General features: G+C 44.5%; 1 protein-coding gene across 6 annotated transcripts in view; it reads right to left on the bottom strand.

The window, feature by feature from the left end:
• Positions 1 to 19,813, bottom strand: part of mef2d (myocyte enhancer factor 2d) — a 201,434-nt gene that overhangs the window by 101,885 nt on the left and 79,736 nt on the right. For all 6 annotated transcript variants that reach the window (XM_088327568.1, XM_088327571.1, XM_088327570.1 and 3 more), the window contains exon 2: positions 5,755 to 6,034. In XM_088327568.1, the coding sequence (XP_088183694.1) occupies positions 5,755 to 5,808 (54 nt within the window). In that variant the 5' untranslated portion in view covers positions 5,809 to 6,034. The remainder of the gene's footprint in view (positions 1 to 5,754; positions 6,035 to 19,813) is intronic.

Below are 19,813 nucleotides of genomic sequence, written 5' to 3'. Positions count from 1 at the left end.
TCATAGCGTCACCAGGAATATGATTGAGCCCATTTTGGCAGAAAAGTCCTTGCGAGGAGTATTCTTTTGTTTGTTTGCTTCAACACACATGTTTTCCTTGCCTTCGCGATCTTCCAAAGAATTTCTCCTCCGTTTTTTCGTGCCTTAATTATTGCCGTTGTTATCACTTCTGCATTAAGTTTCGACTTATTACGGACACTGAAGAAATTACCAATTTTGTGTTGATTTTCACATAATTCTAACTTTTTCGAGGCATAGCCTTCCCCTTCCCTCGACGACAACCACCACTACAATGACGTTTGCTGAGATCGGCGTGCAGACGAAAACTCGAACCGCGAGACCAAAACAACAATGGCGATCTGCCTGACGAAAAGTTTGGAGCGCGGTAAATCTTTGTTTACAAAAAATGTAATCGGGTAAAATGACAATTTGTGTCAAAAAAGATGCGTCCAGGGACGCACGTTGATTCAACACTATGCGTCCCCAGCAAAAATGACGCGTCTAGGACGCAGGGACGCGGGCAAACCAGAACACTGATGTCAGGTTAATTGTCGGTCCAAATTGTCCCTAGGTGTGAATGAGCGAACGAATTGTCTGTCCCTGTGTGCCCTGCGATTGGCTGGCAACCAGTTCAGGGTGTCCCCTGCCCACTGCCGGAGAGGGCTGGGATGGGCTCCAGCACCCCGCGACCCTACTGAGGATAAGCGAACAGACAGAGGGAATACAACACATGCTTCACAGTATTGCTTGACAGAAGAAGTAAAAATGTGCAATAGAAGATACTGTCACCATCAGTCTGGCCCACACTCAATGGGCTGCTTGTTTTGTGGAAACATCTCCCCAATCAACATGTGGGAGGTTGACGGGCGCTCATGTTCCCCGACATCCATTTGATTTCATTTCACTGCTGTCGCTCTTCATTAACTTCAAAAGAGGACCTTTTTTTTCATTTTTTATACACCAGCAACAGAAAATAGACGGTGTCCTTTAAGAGAGCGTTTGGACTAGTGTTGGGTAAGTACATAAACCGTGTTTTATTTGATACGATCGAGGAGCCAGGTAAATCGGTAGGTCCTCCTAGCTCACAGGTGTCAAACAGGCGGCCCGCAAGCCAGATCAGGCTCGCTAAGGGATTGAATCCGGCCCGCAAGACAACACTCAGAGAAGCGCAAGAGAAAAACAAGCTGCAGGTTGAAATACGTCAACTTGATGTTGCCAAAGCCAGGTGCCTCGAACAAAGACACTGTACTTGTATCTGTATCTCTCTCTCTCTCTCTCTCTCTCTCTCTCTCTCTCTCTCTCTCTCTCTCTCTCTCTCTCTCTCTCTCTCTCTCTCTCTCTCTCTCTCATCTCTCTCTCTCTCTCTCTCTCTCTCTCTCTCTCTCTCTCTCCTCTCTCTCTCTCTCTCTCTCTCTCTCTCTCTCTCTCTCTCTCTCTCTCTCTCTCTCTCTCTCTCTCTCTCTCTCCTCTCATCTCTCTCTCTCTCTCTCTCTCTCTCTCTCTCTCTCTCTCTCTCTCTCTCTCTCTCTCTCTCTCTCTCTCTCTCTCTCTCCCTTTGCTGCTTTTTGTCTCTTTCTCTCTGTGTCTTTTAACCTCTTTTGCTCTAACTTACTTTTTCTTTTTCTCTCTTTTCTCTTTCTCTCTTCATACCCTTTGCGCTTGCTTTCGTTTCACTTTTCTCTCCTTCTGTCTTTCTATTTTTCTTTGGATTTTTTCCTTCCTCTCCTTTCTTTTCCCCCCTCTCTCACGACTTTTTATCTTTTGTTTCCCACGCTCTCTCCCTCAGCTTGCCAACATCATCTTTGCCGTTCCATGTATTCCGTTACTCCCCAAGCCTGCACAAAATGGAGTCATTTGATTCATATTTAGTTTCTTTTGTCTTTGATTAGCATATTTGGTATTGGAGTCATCCAAAAGTAATTGAAAGTAATCAAGTTAAAGTAACCCCACCCAACCCTGCCTGTCCGAAAGAAGGCAGGAGAGAGGGAGAGGAAGGCTCGGCTGTATCTGAGCCTAAATAATTCTCCCATCGAATCAATATAAATGCATCAGGGCAGACCAAGATTATTCGCCAGGCAGAGTCTATGTGGGCAGGACGAGAGGAAGACAGAAAAGAACTGGACTGACAACAGTAAAGAATGGACTGGTGCCAACTGTCCTAAGACCCCAAAAACAAGCCAGGAACCGTCAACAGTAGAGAAAGCTGTCCACAGTTGTGTCCTCATTGGTGCCCCTGACGAGCCAGGCACCATGAACAGTATCTATTTATTCCTTAATCGAAAGTTTCTTGAAATTTTGTGAACCGTAAATTCTGGACTATAAGCCGCTACTTTTTTCCCTAACTTTCAAACCTGCGGCTTATTCAGTGATGCGGCCAATTTATGTAGCGGCGCTCGAGTGTTGCTACCATCAAAGCTATATTATTATTATTAAAGCTTTGAGAACTCTTTCGGTGTACCGTCTTTCTTTGTAAATATGTGTAACCCATGTATAATATGTATTTGCAACTGTATATTTTTGCAATGTATTTATTTGTATTTATTTTAGACACTTATTTTGATATGTTTTGCACGGGTGAACAAAAAAGGAGGGGCGGAACAAACGCGGGGTGCCGAGTTTAAGTGGGGACCGCTAAAGGTGAGGGACAGACAAGGAAAGAAGAGGGGGTAAAAAGTTGGTTAAAGAAAAAGGAGATGCGTGAGTAAATGTGTTCATCTGATATATTTTTCCCACCCTTACCTTTAGAAATATACACTTTTTTCCTTGGATTACTTTCAACGGGACCCGGACTCTGCAGGTCTCCATCAAACCTTAAGTACAGGTATCATTTTCTGTTCATTTTGCCGGCTGTGATTTTTGGATTGTGGACTTTAATGAAGGACATTTAGTTTCAATTGCGGGACTTGAAGTCGGGTTTGGGTTAATTTTGTGTTTGTGTTACATGTTTAAATGTGGGCGCATGCGGCTTATATACAGGTGCGGCTTGTGTATGTACAAAATCGGTTTTCCTGTCAAAATGCAGTGGGTGCGGTTTATAATCAGGTGCGCTCTCTAGTCCGGAATTTACGGTATTCCCGATATATTCCTGTAATTCCGTAACCTTGCGACTCACCCATATTGTCGAACTATCGACTAACTCCCGGCCACCCGATACCGGCCCCGGATCCATTAACCGGAACCGCAAATCGCTCCGATTGCGTCTGAGAAAGAATCCTGGCCGGCCTGCGGGCGTCGTTTATGGAAATGCGACCCGCTGCGATTGATGAGGCAGAAATCAAAAGCGGAGAATAATTTTCCTCCCCCGAAAAAAGCCGGCGGCTGGTCTTTTTTTTATTTTATTTACCTTGTTGGTCTCCCCCGCCGCCGTCTTGTTCGGAGACTGTGGGCTGCCGGAGCCGGCCGTGTCAAATCCATTAGTCGATTCGCTCAATAGAGCCGAGCGCATTCAGCTTGTTTTCGAATGGATCATTAAGCCTTTCATCCCGGGTGACAATATGCGACCTAAACAACCATTATTTAGTTGTAAGAGGCGGCGGTATCTCAGAAGGTAGAGCGCTCGTCTTGGAACCGAGAGGTGTTTGATTCTTGGTTCCTACATGTCACGTCAAGAACAAAGGGTAGACCCAATTGCGTGACGTTTCTCACAGGTTTTGTGAGATAAAAAGGAAAGGCAATGCTCGCTGGACGCAGGGAGCAAGACGCTCACAGAATCGCAAGATGTTCCGAATGCCGGAGCGGGAGATCGTGGTGTCGGAGACGGAAAAAAACAGGTCGATAGCCCGGACCGGAGACCCAAAATGTGGTCGGGATCAAAAACGGGTCGTAAGCTGGGGCGGGAGAGCATAACGTGGTCGGGGTCAAAAAATAGGTCGTAGTCGGAGACAAACAGGGAAATCAGGAACGGACGGGTGGAAAACGGGTGCAAAACACGGGATCGACGGGAGTCAGAGTCAAAGTGCTTGCCTTGTCGAAACAGAGGAAAAACAGGTCGTTAGCCAGGACAGGGGATCGGAATGTGGTCGGGTCAAAAAAAACGGGTCGTTAGCCGGGACAGAAGATCAAAATATGGTCGGGGTCAAAAAACGGGTCGTAGTAGGAGACAAACGGGGAAATACGATAGAGTGGAAAACGGGTGACAAAACGGGACTGACGGGAGTCAGAGTCAAAAATGCTTGCCTTGTGAAAACAGAGGTTTGATGACAGACTGACAACAGGCAAGTGAAAGGACTGGGCTTAAAAAGGACAGGGAACCAATCAAGTAGCCTGCAGCGGCTGGAACCAAACGAGAGGGCACAGGTGATCTTAATCAGTCATCATAACAATGGGCAAGACACTATCCATCCATCCATTATCTGTACCGCTTATCCTCAGTAGGGTCGCGGGCTGCTGGAGCCCATCCTAGCTATCTTCGGGCATTGGGCAGGGGACACCCTGAACTGGTTGCCAGCCAATCGCAGGGCACACAGGGACAGACAATTCGCTCGCTCATTCACACCTAGGGACAATTTGGATCGGCCGATTAACCTGACATGCTTGTTTTTGGAATGTGGGAGGAAACCGGAGTGCCAGGAGGAAACCCACGCAAGCACGGGGAGAACAAGCAAACTCCGTACAGGAAGGTTGGTGGAACTCATGACCTTAGAACTGTGCCGCACACGCGCTAACCACCGCGCCGCCGTGCTGCCCGCTACCATTACCGCCATTATAAATTCATACCACAATACCCAAATTCAGAACCAGTAATCACAAAAACGAGATTAATGCAAAAAAATGACAACATTTTGTGCAGGCTTGGGGAGTAACGGAATACACGGAAGGGCAAAAATGATGTTGGCAAGCGGTTTGGATTGATTTTCATTTTGTTTCTGTCGCATTTGATGTTCGTTTTGCCGGAGATCAAAGAGATCAAAGCCAGGAGAGATAGCTTACCATGTGTTGTGAGTCATCATTTAATTCATATTTAGTTTCTTTTGTCTTTTATTAGCATATTTGGTATTGGGGTAATCCAAAAGTCATTGAAAGTAATCCAGTTAAAGTAACCCTTCCCTACCCTGGTCGCCAACAAGCATTTTGGTGGATTTCAAGCACCCGTATGTTTTTGGTGTTGGATTTTATTGAATACATTTCCCCCACAATATTTATTTTTCCCTTTTTGATTATTCTTGGCCAGTGCGACTTAGACTCGATTAGTCAACATTGTGGACAACAATTCATAATAAAAATAGTATTATATTTTTGCGGATTTTCATTGTGCATTATGTTCTGCAGCAGACAACACACAGCAAATGCTATAGTGGGAGTAGGGTTACTTTAACTGGATTACTTTCAATTACTTTTGGATTACTCCAATAGCAAATATGCAAATAAAAGACAAAAGAAACTAAATATGAATAAAATGACTCAATTTTGTGCAGGCTTGGGGAGTAACGGAACACATGGAAGGGCAAAAATGATGTTGGAAAGCTGTTTGGATTGATTTTCATTTTGTTTCTGTCGCATTTGATGTTCGTTTTGCCGGAGATCAAAGAGATCAAAGCCAGGAGAGAAAGCTTACCACGTGTTGTGAGCCATCATTTTATTCATATTTAGTTTCTTTTGTCTTTTATTAGCATATTTGGTATTGGAGATATCCAGAAGTCATTGAAAGTAATCCAGTTAAAGTAATCATAATGATTGATTGATGACTTTTGGCCAGTGTGACTTATACTCTGGAGTGATTATACATGGGCCTCAGTAAGAACACTTAGCACCGACCTGTCTATTGCGCTCGTCGGTGATCCTCTGGATCTGAATCTTTTTCCTCCCCATGTCGATATGATGGCGGCGGAGGCGGGGAGGCGTTCAGGTGACGGCTGAATCTTCTTCCGCTTCCTGTTTGCACTTCCAAAAACTTCCTGCGGGGGGCGGAAGCGCTTTACTCGATGATGGCGACGGAGAAAAAATGGAAGGCCGAGCGAGCCTTCAGATCATGGTCCGCGGTCCCGGGGAGGCTCATCCACACTCTGTCCTTTCCTTCACCTCGGCTGGCCGGCTCCTGGAAAACAACACACGGGTGTTCACCATGCGGGTGGGGGGATTTCGGTTTGCAGAACGTGACCCACTTTAAGGACTACAAACACCGTTTTTTTATTCTACTCCGCCAATAAACAAGAGAATAAACGAGCCAGTCATTAGCTGCACAGGGTTCCTTACTTTTTGTCAGGTTCCAAATTCAAGCACTCTTCAAGCACTTTCAAGGCCATTTTTTCCCATTTTCCATTGCCTTCAAATGAAGAAATCCAGTGCGGATCAAAATAAACAATTTATGTTGCTGATTTTGATGACTATGGTAAAGTTGCTAGCACATTTTGAGCTATTCCCTTCTATAATCTAAGATTATTTTGTGTCAATGAACTTCTCCAAACTGACACAAATTCTGCCAATCTGCTTTAACAATCCACGCGCAGCTTGGCTACGTCTCACTTGTTTATAACAAAAAATGGCTGTAGAAAAGTTCAGTAACATCCATCCATCCATCCATGATCTGCACCGCTTATCCTCAGTAGGGTCGCGGGGGTGCTGGAGCCCATCCTAGCCGTCTTCGGGCAGTGGGCAGGGGACGCCCTGAACTGGTTGCCAGCCAATCGCAAGGCAAGCAGGGACAGACAATTCGTTCATTCACACATAGGGACAATTCGGACCGGCTAATTAACTTGACATGCATGTTTTTGGAAGGTGGGAGGAAACTGAAGTGCCGGAGAAGACCCACGGAAGCACGGGGAGAACATGCAAACTCCACACAGGAGGTTCGATCTCATTATGACATTAGGGCTTCAACGATTAGTCAACATTGTGGACAACAATTGATAATAAAAATAGGAAAATATTTTTGCGGATTTTCATTGTGCATTATATTCTGCAGCAGGCAACACACAGCAAATGCCATATTGGGAGTAGGTCGCAGACAGCTCTGTGTGCGTGTGTGTTGTGTGGGTTTGACTGTGTGCACGAAGGTGATAGGCTGGTGCAGGCTGGCAGTCAAAGAGCTGCTCGGAGGCAGCTCGTGTTTTAGCATTTCGTTACATTGAAAAGGAATTCATGAATTAGATCAGACTATGCGCAAAAAAAATGCTGATCACCACAGTGGACTGTTATCGGGTCCGGGAAGAGACTGAGGCAAAGCAAAAGCGCTGCCTACTACGTCTAGGCTACGTAACAACTCTCACAGGCAGTGTTCCCTCTAAGCTGCGCGCGTGAGCAATTGCGCACTGCTCGCACATTCTCAGCGCACAAGAAAATCTAGCCAGCTCACAAAAATCAGGGCTCAAAATTACGGATTAAGAAGCGAATTAAGTCAAAGTTACAGTGCATGAAGGTCAAAATACACGGGTTCCCCCGACGTTGTGTCCTAAATGCGGTATTTTGAAGTCGAGTCGAAGTGGAACGAAGTTGAGTAAAGTTAGTAGAGAACTGGCTTCTTTGGCTCGGCTCACTAAAAGGAACCGGCTCTTTCGGGTCCTAAACGGCTCTTCAGGTGGTTTTTGCTTCTTTAATCCCAACATGACCAAATATTATGTAAAATTATGCACAAAATGACTTGAAGGAAGGAGGGAATAGAACAAAAAAGAAAAAAATACCAAAATAAAAAAGTAGTGAAAAGCTGAGAAAAAAAGAAACAAAAGGAAGAGAAAAAAAAGAAGGAAAAATTTAGAAAAAAAGACAGAAACAAAGAAAAGAAAGAAATGTAGGAAAAAAGTAAATAGAGAACAAAAAGAAAAAAGTAACAAAAAGTAGAAAAAACAGGGAAAAAAGAAGAAAAAGTTTGTTGTTGCATTCAAATAATTTCCAATGATATCAAGTCAATCTTGTTCCCAACATTGTACTTCCACTAAAAATGTGATGAAGTACAATTCTGTATCCTAAACCGACTAAATAAGCCCCCAAAATGTTAATATTATGCGATAAAATATAAATATAAATGGATATCTTGTGAAAGAATTCTAAGAACAAACAACGTTTGTAGGCCGTACATGAGTCAATTCATTCAAAAGAGAAAAATCATTTTGCATTGCCGGAAACTCAACAAAATGTAACTTGATGTCAAGTTTTGGACATGTTGGATAATGACTTAGTTGCCATACTTGGGATTGCCGTTGCTCACTGTTGTTTCAAGCGTTGCTCACCGACTTTGTGTGAACGCTCAGACCCGTAAGGAAAATGACATTGGTTACAGTCATATATTCTCAGTCGGTAAAGACGACATCTCCAGGTAAGTTTGACTCGTGGGGGCTTTTATGAAGGTTTGACGCTACTCTGCAGATTTTCACTTCCTGCGGGGTCTCTGGTGCCCGTTGATTGTGATAATCGAGGGATTACTGTAATTATCCGATTATTCGACGGTGACTAGAATTGAATAAAGTACTGTATTTTCCGCACTATAAGGCGCACTGGGTTATAGGGTGCACCCAGAAAAAATAGTTTTTGGTCCTATTTTTGACATACACAAGACGCACCGGATTATAAGGCGCTACAATGGGAACGTCGACAAAACAGTCAGATGGTTCAGTCCAACTAATTACCCCCTTAACATTCCGAAAGCTTGCAAGGACGCAAATACGTGTCGAGAACACGTGCGGATGCGGTGTCCGTACGATGTCACTCAAATGCATCGTTCCATCATTCGGAAGGTTAAAGTCTTGGGATTCAAGAAATGCCCACCATTCTGTAGTTTCTATTTTCTTTTTCGCTCGCAACTTTACTGTGCATATGACAATAAACACTTGGAATTGAGTTTAATTTAAAAATAGACACTCCATTCCATCCATTATCTGCACCGCTTATCACAGAAACATCGAGTTCAGTCTGAAACAAGATACAGGGATAATATATATAGCCGGAGTAGCTCACCGAAGTCGTTGTGTTCATAATAATGTGCAGCCGTGGTCCTCTTATATCAGCGAGTTTAGTAAATCCAGGAGAATAAAACATTTACAAACATAAAATAGTAAAAAAATGCTTTCTGTATGCCGTCATTCATCTTTTTCGGCCAATTGCAGGCTTTGTGTTGCCGTTTAAGCCAATGCCAGCCTGTAAATGATAAAAAGGATCCGCCCCTTGACCTCCGAATAACTTTAGCCAATAGTGATCGATTCAACTGATGATTGACACGCCTTTTTCGGCCAATTGCAGGCTTTGTTTGCCGTTTAAGCCAATGCCAGCCTGTAAATGATAAAAAGGATCCGCCCCCTTGACCTCCGAATAACTTCAGCCAATAGTGATCGATTCAAATGATGATTGACACATTGGTTAGCCAATGAAACGCCGGTAAATAAATCCCAGCATACACCGCGGACTACTTGGCGTTCGGGGGAAAATCTAGTCGGCGGCTGCAAGTTAGTTGGAAGACTTTGCGACTTAATGTTGATCCATAAATAAGGCGCACTGTACTATAAGGCGCATGGTCAGCTTTTGAAAAAAATAAAGGCTTTTAGGTGTGCCTTATAGTGTGGAAAATACGGTATATCTATCTATCTATCTAGCTATCTAGTAATCGTTTGTTGCAGCCCTACTGCACATAAAACAGGTCGGGCTCGGGAGTGGTGGTGGTGTTTTAAAAATGGAGGGGTTCTGTTGCTACACGGAGAACAGGAAGCCCTCGGCGGGCGAACGAGGATGGAGGCTGTGCTGTGTCAGCTTCATTAGAGGCATCACCGCCACATCACTGATCGGACGGTCGCCCACGGCAACCGGCTGCCCGGTACGGCTCGCCTGCCATGCTAGCCGATGCAGAGATGACGACCGCCGTGCAGCCTTTAGAGCACAGGTGTCAAACAGGCGGCCCGCGGGCCAGATCGGGCCCGCTGAGGGATTTAATCCGGCCTGCGAGACAACACTCAGAGAAGCGCAAGAGAAAAACAAGCTGCAGGTTGAAATATGTCCACTTGATGTTGCCAAAGAAAGGTGCCTCGAACAAAGACACTGTACTTGTATTTATTTCTCTCTCTCTCTCTCTCTCTCTCTCTCTCTCGCTCGCTCTCTCTCTCTCTCTCTCTCTCTCTCTCTCTCCCTCTTTTCAACCCCTTTTCTCCCAGTCTCCCTTTTCTCTCTTTTCTCTCTTCCTACCATTCATGCCTTCTTTTCTCTTTTCTCTCCTTCTGTCTTACCATTTCTCTTTGGATTTCCTTCTTCCTCTCCTCTTTCTTTCACCCTCTCTCACGACTTCTCTTTTTATCTCTTTTGTTTTCTCACACTCTCTCCCTCTCTCTCTTTCTTTGGGCGGGCCTCTCTCATTTTCCCTCCCTCTTTCTCTTATTTCTCTTTCTCTCTCTCTCTCTCTCTCCCTCTCTTTCTTTTCCACCCCTTTTCTCCCACTCAGTCTCTCTCTTTCACTCTCTGTGTCTCTCCTTTTCTCTTCCTTTGTTGCTCTTTGTCTCTTTCTCTCTCTGTGTCTTTTAACCTCTTTTGCTCTAACTTCCTTTTCTCTCTTTTCTCTTTCTCTCTTCATACCCTTGTATTTCTCTCTCTCTCTCTCTCTATCTCACTCTCTCTCTCTCTCTCCCTCTTTTCCACCCCTTTTCTCCCAGTCCCTGTCTCTTTCACTCTCTGTGTCTCTCTTTTTCTCTTCCTTTGTTGCTCTTTGTCTCTTTCTCTCTGTGTCTTTTTAACTTATTTTGCTCTAACTTTCTTGTTTCCTTTTCTCTTTCTCCCTTCCTACCCTTCACGCTTTCTTTTCTCTTTTCTCTTTTCTCTCCTTCTGCCTTTCTATTTCTCTTTGGATTTCTTTCTTCCTCTCCTCTTTCTTTCACCCTCTCTCACGACCGCGGTGTATGCTGGGATTTATTTACCGGCGTTTCATTGGCTAACCAATGTGTCAATCATCATTTGAATGGATCACTATTGGCTAAAGTTATTCGGAGGTCAAGGGGCGGATCCTTTTTATCATTTACAGGCTGGCATTGGCTTGAACGGCAAAACAAAGGCTGCAATTGGCCGAAAAAGATGTGTATAGCACGTGGTTGACGGCATACAGAAAGCATTTTTTTACTATTTTGTGTTTGTAAATATTTTATTCTCCTGGATTTACTAAACTCACGGATATAAGAGGACCACGGCTGCATATTATTATGAACACAACGACTTTGGTGAGCTACTCCGGCTATATATAATATCCCTGTATCTTGTTTCAGACTGAACTCGATGTTTCTGTGATAAGCGGTGCAGATAATGGATGGAATGGAGTGTCTATTTTTAAATTCAACTCCATTCCAAGTGTTTATTGTCATATATACAGTAAAGTTGCAAGCGAAAAAGAAAATAGAAACTAAGGAATGGTTGGCATTTCTTGAATCCCCAGACTTAAACCTTCCGAATGATGGAACGATGCATTTGAGTGACATCGTACGGACACCGCATCCGCACGTGTTCTCGACACGTATTTGCGTCTTTGCAAGCTTTGGGAATGTTAAGGAATGACCCATACGTCGAGTAGCATCCTTTGAATTTGGCATCAGAGACTCACAACGGAGGCCATCAGGAAGGCAGCGAATGTAAACAATGTCGTCGAGCCGGCTCGCCGTCATCTCGGCCCGTGTGTACTCGCCGTCTGCGAGTATACCTATTTATTCATGGCCGGCTATTTTTATAACGCGGCCGCAAATAGTAGCCGCGGCGCCCAAAAGAAGCCCCGGTGTCTCCCGGCATTCCCGACCTCGTGCCGCCTTCTCCATTCATGACTTTGCATGAACACTGCACGCGTTCTTCTTTGCAATTTCCTAACTCCGACCGCAAACTACGAGGCGCCGTTTATTTATACTTTGGCTGGACTAATGACTTATTGCAGGAGGAATTGAGATTTTTTACATCTTGTTTTTCTTGCCTCAAAATAAATAAATAGATGAATATAGTGTTCAGTGTGAAAAGTGATGGGTCCCGGGGACTGGCATGCTCAAAAATCTATGGGTCCCCAAAATTTAGTGTCATCGAGGTTGAAATTGTAAATCAGCGACAAATAAATCACATGAATCTATATATTCATTCAGTTTTAATCATCACAGTTTATTGGTAATACAAATCAGTTATCACTTCAGAACACTGAGCTTAAATAGAAGGGAATCCAATCCATCAACGAGCTGCAGCTGGCGCCAATTGGGCGCCATGGCAACCGTGACAGCTATATTTTCTATGGAATGTATGTATAAGGTTTATATAAGTATGTTTGAGGCTTGTATAAGTAACCTGTATTGTTTTGTACTAAAAAAATAAACATTTCTTAAAATAATATACTCTATAAAGTTGAGTTCAATTTACTTTTGGAAGATAGGCTTCAAGAGTTCCTCATCACAGTTTATTGGTAATACAAATCAGTTATCACTTCAAGGTTTTTCAGTTCACAAGAATATTGTACATTATACAAAATATTATTGCTGAAATAATTATATAAATCTATATTTTCATTCGGTGTTAATCATCAGAGTTAATTGGTAATACAAAAGCAGTTATCACTTCAGATTTTTCAGTTCATAATATTGTACACTATACAAAATAATATTGCTGAAATATTTATATATTCATGCAGTTTTAATCATCACAGTTAATTGGTAATACAAAGCAGTTATCACTTCAATTTTTTCAGTTCATATATTCTTCGTGGTTTGCTGTCCCGCCATAGTGGTAATGCCTTCTCAAGGTCCAATCCATTATCATCCTCCTCATAGCGTCACCAGGAATATAATTGAGTACATTTTGGCAGAAAAGTCCTTTTCTTGCTAGTATTCTTTTGTTTATTATCTTTCGTCGAATCGTTCGCTTCAACACACGTGTTTTCCTTGCCTTCGCGGTCTTCTGAAGAATTTCTCCGCCGTTTTTTCGTGCCGGAATTATTGCCGTTGTTATCACTTTCTGCGTTTTGTTTCGACTTATTACCGACACTGAAGAAATGACCAATTTTTTTGTCGATTTGCACCTAATACCAACTGTTTTTTCAGGAGTCATATTTCTCTTTTACTCGACAACCGCCACATCATGACGTCATCTCGAAGCAACGAGATCTCGTTTGCCGAGATCGGCGCGAGACCAAAACAACAATGGCGGATCTGCCTGGCGAAAAGTTGTGTGCGGTAAATCTTTGTTAAAAAAAAATAAAAGTAATCGGGTAATAATGCCAATGGTGTGTCAAAAACGTTGCGTCCCTGGGACGCATGTTGATTTGACTAAATGCGTCCCCGGCAAATACGATGCGTCTAGGACGCAGGCAAACCAGAACACTGCAGACAACAACCTAATCAATCATAAAATTATGACACAATGTGATTGAAATTTCCGGCCATGACGTTTCCTGAGAGCGTACAGGAAAGATCCACCATTAGATTATCTCTAAATTATGCGCCGAGAAAACTGAAGAATTGCACCGCTGAGGTGTTAATTGTTCCAACTTCTCCTGATGAACAACCCGAGGCTAGCAAGATGTTGAAACCGGCAGCAACTTTCTCGTGAAATTCTGCACGTCTGCATTCTCAAAAGTGAAACTCCCCCAGAATGTCCTCCTTTTCTTCTTCTTCTTCTTCATTCTTCTTCTTCTTCTCTTCTTTTCCCACTCATATATTTGTTTCACTTTTATCTTAATTGTGTTTGGATATCATCACTTGGGGTGATTATAAAACCTTAAAAATATACACTATTAAGTTTTCATTGACCTGAAAAGCGCTATATAAATGCAGACCATTTACACTCCTTTGGGGCGGTATTGGCTCAGGGATATATGTCAAAGTGTCCTTGGGCAAGACACTGAATCCCCAATGCCCCCGATGATTGCCTTGTTATCGGTAAGCAGGGTTGGGTAGGGTTACTTTAACTTGTTGTGAGTCATCATTTTATTCCTATTTAGTTTCTTTTGTCTTTTATTAGCATATTTGGTATTGGAGTAATCCAAAAGTCATTGAAAGTAATCCAGTTAAAGTAACCCTACCCAACCCTGTCGGTAAGTTAGTGTATAAATGCAGACCATTTACACTCCTTTGGGGCGGTATTGGATCACTCGTCTTGGGATCAAGAGGTCGCAGGTTCGATTCCCGTCTCCTCCGAGTTATATGTCAAAGTGTCCTTGGGCAAGACACTGAATCCTCCAGGCCCCCAATACGCAGGTAATTGCCTTGTTATCGGTAAGTTAGTGTATAAATGCAGACCATTTACACTCCTTTGGGGCGGCATTGGTTCAGGGGGTAAAGCACTCGTCTTGGGATCAAGAGGTCGCAGGTTTGATTCCCGTCTCCTCCCAGTTATATGTCGAAGTGTCCTTGGGCAAGACACTGAATCCCTAATGCCCCCGATAGCAGGTAATTGCCTTGTTGTCGGTAAGTTAGTGTATAAATGCAGACCATTTACACTCCTTTGGGGCGGCATTAGCTCAGGGGGTAAAGCACTCGTCTTGGGATCAAGAGGTTGCAGGTTCGATTTCCGTCTCCTCCCAGTTATGTGTCGAAGTGTCCTTGGGCAAGACACTGAATCCCTAATGTCCCCGATAGCAGGTAATTGCCTTGTTGTCGGTAAGTTAGTGTATGAATGCAGACCATTTAAACTCCTTTGGGGCGGCATAGGCTCAGGGGGTAAAGCACTCGTCTTGGGATCAAGAGGTCGCAGGTTTGATTCCCGTCTCCTCCCAGTTATATGTTGAAGTGTCCTTGGGCAAGACACTGAATCCCTAATGCCCCCGATAGCAGGTAATTGCCTTGTTGTCGGTAAGTTAGTGTATAAATGCAGACCATTTACACTCCTTTGGGGCGGCATTGGCTCAGGGGGTAAAGCACTCGTCTTGGGATCAAGAGGTTGCAGGTTCGATTTCCGTCTCCTCCCAGTTATGTGTCGAAGTGTCCTTGGGCAAGACACTGAATCCCTAATGCCCCCGATAGCAGGTAATTGCCTTGTTGTCGGTAAGTTAGTGTTTAAATGCAGACCAGTTACACTCCTTTGGGGCGGCATTGGCTCAGGAGGCAAAGCACTCGTCTTGGGATCAAGAGGTCGCAGGTTCGATTCCTGTCTCCTCCGAGTTATATGTCGAGGTGTCCTGAATCCCTAATGCCCCCGATAGCAGGTAAAACTGTGATAGGTAAGTGAGTGTGTGAAAGGGGAAAAGTGTGAAGCACATTGTAAAGCGCTTTAAGAGGTCTTCATTGACTTGAAAAGCGCTATAGAAATGCAGAACATTTACGATATCAAAAACATCTTATGCCAATTTTTATGCTTTTACAGCAAAAGAATATTTATTGACTCCAAATAACGGTTATCGTCCTCCTCTTAATACTAATAATTGGTATCGGCTCTGAAAATCCCCTATCGGACGATCCCTAATAAAAAGAGTGTGGTAATCAGATAATATGGAATGCCTTTTCATACGTCATTTATATCACTGGTGGTCTAGCAGCTAGGATTCGGCGCTCTCTGGATTTGCTTCCTGTTGAATCTGTCACGGTTGCCATGGCGCTCAGTGCTTTCACTCTTCCTTGGTCAGTCCGTCAACGAACCTCGGCCCCGCAAGACGTGGGTTTTGACTCGGTCCTCTTTTCCTGTCGATATATTTAGTAATGTTCCTGTTTATTATTGTCCTGTTTAATATCGGTTTCCAGTTTTGTTCCTGTCTTTTTTCGTCCTGTTTATTATTCCCTCTAGTTTCCGTTCCCATCTAGTTTGTCCTGTTTAATTTCGATATCATGTTTCAATATCAATCCTGCCTGTCCCGTCCTGTCCGGTATCGACCCCATCACTCCGATATCTGCTCGGGCAATTTGTGTCGATCTCGTCGGTCTCTGGCTTCCTGTCTTTCCACGCCAGACTGGTGCCTAACGTGCATGACTCCCCATTTCCCGTAAAATAAAAGCTTGTGTGAGAAACGTCACACATTTGGGTCCCGATCTTATTCCGGTTCATGACAGAATCTAATATTTAGCGATTGTATTCACGATGTTTTCCACAATATACTACTGTAAGACATTGTTTTAATCCATCCATCCATTATCTGCACCGCTTATCCTCAGTAGGGTCACGGGGGTGCTGGAGCCCACTCCACTTATCTCCGGGCGGTGGGCAGGGGACACCCTGAACTGGTTGCCAGAGCATACAGAGACAGACAACTCACTCGCTCATTCACTCTTAAGGACAATTTGGACCGGCCAATTAACCCACGCAGTCATGGGGAGAACATGCAAACTCCACACAGGGGCGGCTGCGGTAGCTGGACTTGAACCCTGAACCTCTTCAGCCTACCCCTCCCTAAATGTATTCCTTATTTACGGATATAATCACTTGCAGTCACAACGAAACAATGTTTTGTTTACATGCAGGGTTGGGTAGGGTTACTTTAACTGGATTACTTTCAATTACTTTTGGATTACACCAATACCAAATATGCTGATAAAAGAAACGGAACACACGGAAGGGCAAAAATGATGTTGGCAAGCTGTTTGGATTGATTTTCATTTTGTTTCTGTCGCATTTGATGTTCGTTTTGCCGGAGATCAAAGAGATCAAAGCCAGGAGAGAAAGCTTACCACGTGTTGTGAGTCATCATTTTATTCATATTTAGTGAAGTTAGTGACAATTTTCAAGAGCAAACCAGGGTAAACAAGATCTCAGCCGGATGAAAGTGATAAATATTATACAATATCAAAACTATGAATTATTCACTGACGGACCGAAAAGTGTAGAATCCGGGCGCTAATTGTAATTTCCCGATGAAGAACCGGAGGCTACAAAATCTGGAGCGGGGATGTCGAAACTGTCGGCAACATCCTTGCGAAATTCAGCGCTCCCGTTGGCGTCGAATTGATAAGAGAGTTCAGAGGAGGATAATGGATTTTACCTGGATGGCATCATTAGCGTGCCGCGGGTATGAGAAAATATTTAAAATAAAAAGGAGAGAAAGAAGTAGGTGTTCCCGACGTCTCGCACATTCTCTCCATTGACACGATAACAAGGTGAGTGTGTTAGATGAGCCGGAGTTCAAAGACGGCTCCTAGAGGAACTCCATCAAAGATCGTCCTTGAACCACCCGAGGTGGAAGAATCACAACCTTTTTCGTTTTCTTAAGCCACCTCAGATGTTTACGTGGAAATCTTTGCGCCGTTCGGGAAACGTAAACAGCGATAATTAGCGAAACGGCGGCGGACCTAGACGGGAACCCTGGGGGACGCCGGGCGACATGAAAAGCAGGTTACCAGGGGAGAACGTGGACATTTTGCGAGCGGAAATAAAAGACACTTTTGAAGAAACGAAGGATGTCTGAGGTGCGGCTACGTTTGATGAAAACTACATCGTCCCCGTGGACGGACTGGGCAGAAGAAGCAGTTATGAGGGAAAAAGGTAGTCAGATTTCAGATGCTTCAGTGGGAATATTCTTCGCTTGATGCATTTTTCTACGTTTAAAGTTATATCTCGTGGACTTTTGACACCACGCAGAGAACAGCTTGATGACAGAGAAAAACAAGCCTGAATTTTCTTCTAATCAACTTTATTTTAACCTTTTTTAATCCATCAAACACGTCATATATCAAAAAAAAAAATCATTGTGTCACGATTGCCATGGCGCCCAATTGGCCCCGCCCGTGTGGCGCCAGCTACTGCTTGTAGACAGATTGGCTCCCTGTCAGTATTTAAACTCTGTCCCGTCAGTCCCCTTTTGTCGGTCCGTCTGCAAATCTCCGTTTTTACATAGCAATCCCTTTTTTGCCTGCTCTGTTTTTTGCTCCTGTTTGTCTCCCGCTACGATCTGTTTGATCTCAACCACGTCTGCTCTCCCGTCCCGGATTACGATCGGTTTGATCTCGACCACGTCTGCTCTCCCGTCCCGAATTACGACCTGTTTCTTATCTCGACCACGTCTACTTTCCTCTCCTGGCTTTGGACTTGCTTCCAACCCCGATCAGTACTTGTACCCACTCTTGTCTGTCCCCTTTTGTCAGTCCGTCTGCTAACCTCAGTTAACACTAGGCAAGCCTTTTTCGACCCTGACTCCCGTTTTTTGCTCCCGCCTGTCCCCCGGCTTCAACCCGTTTTTTAACCTGACCACGTCTACTCTCCCGTCCCGGCTTTTGACCTCTTTTTGTCCCCGACCACGTCTACTCTCCTTTCTTGGCTTATGACTGGCTTCCGACCCCGACCACGTTTTTGCTCTACCGTCCCGGCTACTGACCCGTTTTCCGTTCCCGATACCGCCATCGCTCGCCACGGAAGTCCCACTTCCGCGTTCAGAGCGACCCGTTTCCCGCGACCACCGAATTGTGTGCGCAATCCTTTCTTCCCAATGAAACTGTGAGAAACTTTACGCGTGTGGGTCCTGTTTCCGTTCTGGTCCTGACACATTGTAATGCATTTTAGAACTTCATCATCATTTTTATGAATAAGACTATATCAATAACCGTACAACGGATACTAATACAATGGATCGGCTAATTAGGCTACTCATATGGTGAAGGTCGGCCTGGGTGGGCGGAGCTATGCCAATTCGACCTAAAATTTGCAAAATTGAGAATTTCTCACTACCTCATAAAAGAATGGATGTAAGAAAATATTGAATCTTTTACACCAGGTGTGTCAAAGAGAGACAATGCTGAGAGAAGCGCGTGAGAAAAATGAGCTGCAGGTTGAAATATGTCCACTTGATGTTGCCAAAGCCAGGTGGCTGTACTCACTCTCTCTCTCTCTCTCTCTCTCTCTCTCTCTCTCTCTCTGGGGCAGGCAACTTTTCAGAGTGGTCTGTGTCAAGACCAGAACGGAGACAGGACCCACTTGCGTAAGTTTCTCTTAGTTTTATTGGGAAGAAGGGAAAGGATTGTACCCACGATCCGGAGATCGCTGGTCGCGGGTAGCAGGTTGCTCGGACGCGGAAGTGATATTTCTGTGGCGAGCGATGGCGGTGTCGGGAGCAGAAAAAAAAACGGTCAGTGGCCGGTACAGGAGAGCAAAAACCGTGGTCGAGATCAGAAAATGGGTCGAAGCTGGGAAACAGACGGGGACCGAAACAGGAGTGAGTCAGGGTCGGAACGCTTGCCTAGCGTGGACCGAGGTTCGCAGACGGACTGACAACCGGTGACAGGAAGACGGGGGTATAAAAAGTGACAGGGAGCCAATCAGCGTCCGAGGCAGTTCGGGTGCCTTTGCATTAGTAATCATGACGGTCTGCCCTGGTGTTTGCTAACTATTTCGCATGAGTTTTCAGTTTCATCCCAGCTATCATCAATGTTTTCACAACGTTGACGTCAATGACACTGAAGACGATGCAATCAAACTCAATTCAATTCATGAATCAGTTAGACGTGTAAAAATCCATAAATGACACCGACATGAACCGCTGCTCAAAAGTTACCCTGAACTCAAAGCTTTTGCGATCCTTCTTTAAAAGCTAAAAAGCAAATGGGCTTTAGAATCCGAGCGAAGACGTCCGCTAAGCCCAGGCGAGGGAGCATGCTAGGTCATTGCCTCGGAGCCGCCTCCCGTACAGATTAGCGCTAAAAGAGCAATTAGAGAATGTTGCGTGGTGGCATCGTTATCCCCGACATCTGTTGCCGCGATTCGGAGCTTCTATCCTAGACGTGCCCAAAGTCCGGCCCGGGGGCCAGTTCTGGCACGCCATCAATTTTTTACTGGCCCGCGGCCTCAGTCATAAAATGAATAAAATGAGGCTCGCCGATAAAAGATACATCTCATCTCATCAGCTGCACCGCTTATCCTCAGTAGGGTGGCGGGGGTGCTGGAGCCCATCCCAGCAATCATTAGGCAGTGGGCAGGGTCACCCTGAACTGGATGCCAGCCAATCGCAGGGCACACAGGGACAGACAACTCACTAGCT

The sequence above is a fragment of the Urocampus carinirostris genome, chromosome 2 (genome assembly GCF_059441175.1).
Source record: "Urocampus carinirostris isolate Australia breed hairy pipefish chromosome 2, RoL_Ucar_1.0, whole genome shotgun sequence".
NCBI classification, from domain to species: domain Eukaryota; kingdom Metazoa; phylum Chordata; class Actinopteri; order Syngnathiformes; family Syngnathidae; genus Urocampus; species Urocampus carinirostris.
This window is presented reverse-complemented; position numbering and strand designations above follow the sequence as displayed.